An 8441-nucleotide genomic window follows, 5' to 3' on the forward strand; every position below is an offset into this window, starting at 1 on the left:
AGCCACATATCTGGCCCTCTCTGTGCTCGTCCGTGGTCTGTTACGGGGTCACACAGCAGGAATCTGAGGAGATATTTCAGGAATGCTGCTCAGTCAGGACTGTCAGAGAGGATGTGTCTGTGTCTGTATGTGTGTGTGTGTGTGTGTGTGTGTATGTGTGACCATGTGAGCCAGTGGACTCGTGGTTGTTAAGGCTGAGTGGAGTCATCACTGGGTGACCTGTTACTTTGCCTTTGACCTTCACTCATACCTCACATTGTCCTGTTATGGCTCATAGTGACCCTTTCGTATTACACGGCTCATCATTTTAAACATGCGTTGTATTACTGACACAACATATTGACTCAGGAGCTATGTGTAAGGATTAAAGAGTAGAGAAACTAAAAAAGTTCTGACGTCATGTCACGGAGGTCTTTGCATTGTGTTGCGGAGATATCTGCCGCACCTAGCATGCTTTTTATCTTGTTTTATATGATATTATAATTAATATGTTTAGTATTTGGACTGCATGTTGGACAAAACAAGCAATTGGAAGGGCAAATTTATGATGGATTTAAGAAAAGTTAGATTATCTGACATTGTATTGACCGAATGTTTAATCCATAACTCAAAAAAAAAAAAAAAAGTCAGATGAATCGATAAAGAAAATGATTAATGATGGAAATAATGCCACTGCCAACAGTCTCCTCCTACGCCTCCCAGAAGCTGCATCATCAACTGCGCAAGCACACACATCATATTTAAAGCTCATAATTTATAATGGTAGAGAGAGAGAGCGAGGGAGCACTGGTGGTCAGGATGATGTCACTGTGCTCCAGGCGACTGGACACATTGGAGATATACTGTACTGTATTTAAGAGGCCGTGCAGCGCGTGAAAGATCTAACAGTGCTGCGGGAATGGCTGAAAAAATGACAAAAAGAGCAAAAGAAAAACTACTGCTGCTGCTTCTCTCTTGCTGAAAGAGTGTTTCTATCTTCTGTCTGAGGATGAGGATGTGAATTGAGGTTGGCTTCAAGTGGGCGAGATAAACATACGTGGAGTCTTGAAAACATTCCTCCTCATCGGAGTCTCAGTGTCCAAGTGTGTATGATCCTACAAACACCCGGAGGCCAAACCACACACACACACACGTCTAATAAAACAAACTGGGAATGGATGGGAACGCTGACAGGTCATGACTCTGGATTGTTCCGTGCTGTGTTGTTTGCTTCTGTTAAGCACCAAGGTGCCAGTTAGACTCTTCAGACCTCAGCAGTCATGCAGTGTGGGGTGTGTATTTAGGCCCGGCGGGGTGTTCGTCATGCAATTAGTGCTGAAATTACGACTTTAACATTAACCTCATCATGACAGAGTCAAGAATTTGACCTTTTTTTAAAATGTTTTTACCTACATTTTACGCCCTTGTGGTTTTTTGCAACGTGTTTCAGGAAAATTTAACATACAGTCAATGTGTGTAGAGACACACATGCTCCATCCCGTAATAGGCCGACTCTGTGCGCAGTAATCATAGGGGGCTAAAAAAGGAAAGTCAACATCTGGGCTGGGAGCAGTAATCACAGGTTGGCTGTTATTAAGCTGCCAGACGAGACCTCCGAACTGAGAGGATTTAAGCTACTCTCATTACCAGCTCGCAGGGTCGGTCAGGTGGGGCAGCCAAGGTGAAGGCCAACGGACACTCACTGTGTGAGGGGTAAGCAGCGATCAACAGCAGCTTAACAAAGATGGAGGCAGATCAATATTCTCTGCGTAAATCTTGTAGAAAAAAACTTTATTTTGTTTGTGGAACAGCAGGATTGATCTGGTTTAAAGTCCAGATTCTCCTGCTGTAGACGTACAGGGATATTACTAAAAGATCTTGCTGAGACACGAGGAGGAGAGCAAGTCTGAGACTTTAATGAACTATGTATTACCTCACTGAAAATGTTGAGGTTTTAAACTATAGTTCAACATTTTCTGAAAATGAACAGTGATTATGACTATTCTATTCTTTCTGGCTGAGCGCTAAAAAAATTTAAAAAGAAAAACACCACTCATGTTTGTGAACTAAATGTGAGGCTACAGCTAGCAGCTGGTTAGCTTAGGTTAGCAACGAGTAGTCCAGCGTGTAGCTTAAGGACTGTTTTGTTACCTGTGGACAGAGGCAGATGAGCTGTTTCTCATTGTTTTGAGTCTTTGCGCTAAGCTAAGTGTGACTAAGTGCTTCCTGGTTTTTCCTTATCCTACTCAAAGGACAAAGGTCAAAGGATGTTTTTATCAGATTAAGTCATATAAGGCAATGTGGTTGTGATTTTGGGCGCTAAAAAAAAAACTGACTTGATTAAATAGTCTCAAATAACCCACCCCTTTGAGCCACTTACACAGTTCTATCTCTGTTGCTTTCACACTGATCACAAGGTTTACAGCGAAACCACCCAAACATGAACCTGCATGACTCTACAATGATTCCTTCATTTCACTTTAAATTCACAGATATCACAGACAATTATCGAGGTTGTTCTCTTTCTCCACAACCTTTCGAGATGACAAGAAATGTGTGATTCACCCACCCTGAGGTGATTTATATTTCAAAGGATGACACACCCAGGGTGCCCTGATACGGATACAGACACACACACAGGGAGACGTGATGCACACAGGGAGGGCAGGAAGGATGGGTGTTGGAGAGTAGACTGAACGTAAGTCTGTTTTGATGAGTTGTGTCTTGTAAACATGTAATTTCATATGACTTTCTTCTCTTGAACACTGTGAGAAACTGGAGGGAGTTATTAAAGAGTCTGGTTAGACATTTGGGCAAATTATCTCATTTGTTTTCTGGCCAAGATTCAAACAAGAAGAATGATACCACTTACATGTCATTACAATAAATATGAAGCTACCACAAGCAGCAGTTTAGCTTAGCTTAGCACAAACATTAGAAACAAGGGGAAACAGCCAGCATTGCTCTACCACAAAGGTAATTAATTCTGCCTATTGGCGCCTTTAAAGCTCACTTATTATCCCACGTTATCTTGTTTATATATTCTGTACAGAAATAGCCAAGATATAGTTCAGCCCACAACAGGTTTTTGTTTGGATAAAACAGATGAAAACATGTTTGCTTCATACAGAGACAGGATAGCTGCTTCCCCCCGTTTCCAGTCTTCATGCTAAGCTAAGCTAACAGCAATGCTACACTATGTACTACATGTTATAACTGTATAGTCACCGGACAAATCTGAGAGTTGTGTCAATCTTCTCATCTTACTCTTAGCAAAATTTAAAAAAAAACAAAACAAAACAAAACAAACAAGCGAGGCTGTTCTGAACACCTTTTTTGTTATGGCCACTGAGGGGTACAAGAAATCATACATGCGGTAGATTTTTTTTACCTATATACTGTTATACTATTATTATGCTATAATGCTATTACCTGCTTTTATTGTAATTTAGTCCAGTGATCAGTTGAACACGTAACTCCCTTGCAAGTTTGGTGCAGGTGAAGCATCAACCACTTTCTATTGAATACTTGTCATTATGGGCTAATAGAGAGGAAGACCAGCTCCTGCACTTCTTTATTTGTCATTAGTATGAAGACGTTCTTTTCCTTTTATCACCACACTCAGCTTTGTGTGAAAAGCCTGGTGATGTAGCAGGTTAAGCTAAAGTCAACAGTGTGGTGTCAGCAGGAGGTTATCACAGCATTAAGCCCCCCGTCTGACGCTGATAGACCGGGGTCAGGTTACTCATAGAGACACAAGCAATGCAAACACAAGCTAGCGAGGCGAAAACGGCTTAATCAGGGTGTTATTATCATTGCAAACAGCTGATTCTGATTTCAACGCAGTTTTAAAGCGTAAAAAAAAAAAGTGTTTATTATGTTAAAAATTGAGCGCGGCTGTAACACAAGGCATGTGTGTCGTTATGAGGACGGATTATCTGTGTTATTTTGTGTGTGGTCAGACGATGCCTGTTGGTAATTAGTCCCAGCGCACTTGTGACAGATTAAACCACCTCCAGACTGTACCAAAGCTGCAGGACTTCTGCTGACGCACACATTAACCACTGCCTTAATAATACCTCCCTCTGTTCCTTCATAAAAACTCAGCACTGTTAGTTCAACCACAGCTTCAGGACTCTCTACAGTATTGTTGGAAAGTCCCCCTAATTGAATGTGACGATGCACACAATAGGCACCTCAAGCTTAATTACAAGTTAAGACAAAAGGAAACTCAAAGGAATGCAGGATCCATTAGCCATTTTCTGAACCTTTCCTTCCTTCCTCCCTCACATCTTAACTGTACTTCCTGACTTCCCTCCTTGCTCTGTCAGATGATGCCAGATTCTCAGCACTCTTAAGTGGCAGCTGGAAGAAGTGACAACTGCATTTAAAAGACCCCGAGTTGAAAAATAGTCCACCCTTTCTCACGTTACCCATTTCAACACAGAATGCTTACCGAGCATGCCGATCCACGGCTCCGGCTTCAAAGCCCTAGACATAAACAGCACATCGCGCTGTGAGGGATGTTTCAGGATGGTGTCCCTGTGTGTGTGTGTGTGTGTGGAGGGGGAGCGGAGGTGATGGTGTGAAACCCAAAGCCTCGTCACCACAGCTCTACAATGCAAGGATGACAGGCCGGCCAAGACCGGGAATTTCAGGGGTCAGGGCCGGGAGTCTGGGATTCCCTCTGTCAGGTTTACAAAGGAATTTGGTGTGTAACGCAAGGAAGAAGTTAGCGGGCGTGGAGAGGTCCTCGTGTGGCTTTACAGTGTGTAGCAGCTGCCGCTATAAAGGAACTGATTGCCAAGTTTGGAAACGGATTCAACTTCGTCAACAGGATGTTTCACAAAGACAGAAAATATCTACTGTGCTTTTTTAGTGTGTGTGAAGGTGCGATTGTGTGTGTGATCCAACCACGTTTTCATCTGCGAGGGGATAAAAACAGAGGAAGAGAGATAAATCTATCTTTACATACACGTACAAAAAGCCCAACGAGCCTATGTGTGGGGAAAATATAGCAAACCCAGCCGCCTGGCAGACGTTAGAGTGCACAGACAGGAATCGCTGGCAAACTCCATCAATTCGTGTGTGTTTATTGGGTCGTATCCACTGAGAGGACGGATTGGGTGTGGAGTTGAGGCAAACGTCGCTGAGGGTTTTATGATGTTGTGTTAGCTCCTGGGAGGAAAGGCCGCGCTGACGGTCAGGATGGGCTTTCCTCTAAGTGCTCGCCCGTGTACCTGCCACTCCTCTCGCTCTAACCCCTGTCACCATGCATCACCCAAAAGTCACGTGCAAGGGGAAAGCTGACTGTGGATCAGAACCAAAGTGACTGAGACGAATCAATAAAGCTGGTCGGTAAAAAGAATCTTCTCAGAGCACGAAGCAGATTGAAGCAGTTACACTGACAAGCCTTCATGTGTTGACTTCCCTGTCGTGTTGGCTGTCAAAAATCACACTGATTGATCGATTCGCTGGATCCACAGTCATGAATTCATCCCGCTGCACTTGCTTTCACCGAGTTGAGTTTAATCCTCGTCTTACTTCACTTCCAGAATTCCTGCTTAATTAAATCCACCCCGGTGGCACTGAAGAGTTCAGGATGCTGGCCTTTTTCCATGACCCGACAGTCACTTAAAAAACCAGGACAGTTCATTCACTTATACTAAGGATGTTTACAGCCGCTGTAGTTAAGTTTCTATAGAGGTAGAATTTGCCTCAGACTTGGTGTCAGTGCAAGATTGTTTAGTGAACACAATTAGCGCTTCGAGGGACACTGTTGCACTAAACGAAGACATGCAGTTTGATTCAGGGCACCAGAGTGTCAACTTGTCCCATTAGCAGACTTGAACGATGAAAACTGAACACACGTGGACTGAAATTGCCTGTTAATTTGTCTGTTTCATGCATGACATCATTACTACAGTTAAGCCGGATGGTTGGCCAATATGAAAACTTGCTTGTTGTTCAGTCATTTCAGAAATGTAAGTTTACTGTTAAACTGTGAAACACCCTGCGACTATTAGACATCTTCGTAACAAGTTTTGAAGTTTTGAACACTTCTGACGCATCATTGTAAAAAGAATGAGTGCAAAGTGGCCAAACTTTTATCAATATCGGAATTTTTGCTCTTTAATATGCCCCAAAAATCAAGTATTGGATGGGCTCCAGTCAAAATTAGCATGGGACTGATACATTCTGACCAAACTTTAAACACAACCGTCTTTCTTCCCATGTAAATTCTGTCAGTCAAGACACAGATGAAACCTTTTGGTTTTACTGCAAGGATAAAAAGCACTGTGCTTTATAATAACCACATGAGAGAGAGAGAGAGAGAGAAAAAAAAGAATCCTGGATAACCTCAAATTAATCTTTGGGGAAATCTCATACAGTTGGCACAAGACGAAGGACACACACCAAATTAAAACAATGATCTTTGCTGAGCTGAGCTCAAATAATAACCTTCCACTGGACAACATATCGCCCCAATAAAATCAGATTATGACCAAAATCCAGTTCAGCTCAATATGTTCACAAAACTACAGTTCAGGTATGACGTGGTTCTACCTTTGTGGTCGTGATAACCTATCGTGATTTGACCTTAGAGTTGTCTTTTTCTGGTTTTCGAGGCTGCATTACAGTAAAGTGATGTAATTTCTGAATGACCCAGCATGTTCTACTTGTTCTAATACTTGTCTTTACCCACTTAGTCATCATGTCCACGATACTGATGATTATTTATCAAAAATCTCATCGTGTCACAATTTTGTCAAAGTACCAACAGCCATTCCTACAATATCATCATCATATGGCTGTAGAGATGTTGAAATATCAAGAAATATACTGTGTTTCACATTATAGACTTTACATATCGCAACATTAACCACTTTCTTGCTGAATGATGACAATTTCAGTACTTTCACCACCTTTGAAATGTGGAAACAACCGACATTAGACCAGAATTTTCTAAAACTCACAGTCGGACCACGTGACTATAACAGGTTAGTAAGAGTCTGGGAGTGATAATCTAGCACTGAATCATCAAAAATGTCAAATTATTGCATACAGTATACAAAAGTGCAACTTTCACATAACTTTGGTCGGACAGGGACATGTCTTATCAATGGCAGAATGGCCTCAATTAGTCCAGTGATAACTTAGTATAAGCTCAGTCTCAGCCCTTTGATAGGAGACTGTAAGAGTGTGAGGCAGCATCTGTACGGGCAGCATAATCCAGGAAACACATCGCTGAGGGTCGAGTCCTGATGATGCTGTTGACAGAGGAGGTGAGGGCAGGGACGAGAGAGGAAGAGAGTCTCATCACACACACACACACACACACACACACACACACACACACACACACACAGTCTGTCTGTCTGTCTGTGTGTGTGTGTGCCTCTCTGAGTCAGAGGAGGATGACAAATCAGACCTATAGCCAGTCCCTACTCCCTACATAGGGTTTGTGAGTGTGTTTCTGTCTGGGTGCTGTCAGTTTTGCAGATGATACATCCACCCTACATGGGCACACACTGCTGGGAGATCTGCTTTAAAAACTACCACAAGAGGGGAAGAGAAGCTGTGACATGAGGGCTTGGTGTCGTTTTGTGCACAGTAATAGTGTTTTGTTTTTGTTTTTTTTAATTTGTAACTGAGTCCAATTACAGTTCCCATTACAGCTGCATCCTGTAGAGACCAGCCCAGTGCAGGCACACGACCACCACCAGTCTGGGATATATGGCTGAGAAAGCATCACAGAGACACAATGCGGGCTAAATGAGAAAAAGTGGGTCTGTTCGGTTTTAAGTTAGCTCACAGTGTAATAAAGGGCTCACGGTTGAAGTGACTCTGACAGCAGCTCAGATAAATAAATAAAAAATAAAAACCCGCACAACACAAAACAAAGAACCGCCGCGGAATAATGTAAGAGTCGGAGCAGAAAGTACACTGTTGAGTGCAGAAACGTGTTTTTTTTTCCGTGTGAAAAAGTGCTTCCAAACTCACCTCCAGAAAGAAAGTATCCATTTTTAAAGCGGCGGCTTCGACCCTCACGTCCCTTTGTAGTCTGAGTTCAGGGTACCACAGTTGAGGAGGAGAGGAAGCTGCTGTACTCCCGAATGATTTCCATCCGCTTCCTTAAAGATAAAGTTAAACAAGAAAAAAAAAACTCTCTTCTTTTTTAGGACTCAGACACGAGTCATTCTGCAGTCCTGCGTTTTCTTCTTCGTCTTCTTCTCTCACTTCAGGGTAGTTTGTTCAGGGTCCCGGTGCAGGCTGTGTGCCGCTGTGTTGCTGCTGTCTAGTCGTTTCAATGGACCCGGCACATTATGCAGAGGGGGCGGAGCCTGCAGCGGCCCAGACCTCCCTCAGCATACGCCCTCTTTGTGTCCACTGCTACAAAGGCCTCCATGCTTTTTAAAGGATGTGCACCTCCCAGAGACAGGGATGTTTAACACAGGAAC

The 8441-nt window shown here is 43.0% G+C and overlaps 1 protein-coding gene across 1 annotated transcript in view; it reads right to left on the reverse strand.

Annotated features, from left to right (window-relative positions):
* myo10l3 (myosin X, like 3) overlaps positions 1 to 8254 on the reverse strand; it is a 63220-nt gene extending 54966 nt beyond the window's left edge. Inside the window, exon 1 of the mRNA XM_037109124.1 lies at positions 7984 to 8254. Within this exon, the coding sequence (XP_036965019.1) occupies positions 7984 to 8004 (21 nt within the window). The 5' untranslated portion in view covers positions 8005 to 8254. The remainder of the gene's footprint in view (positions 1 to 7983) is intronic.
* Between the last annotated feature and the right edge of the window lie 187 nt (positions 8255 to 8441).

This window comes from Acanthopagrus latus, chromosome 9, assembly GCF_904848185.1.
Source record: "Acanthopagrus latus isolate v.2019 chromosome 9, fAcaLat1.1, whole genome shotgun sequence".
NCBI classification, from domain to species: domain Eukaryota; kingdom Metazoa; phylum Chordata; class Actinopteri; order Spariformes; family Sparidae; genus Acanthopagrus; species Acanthopagrus latus.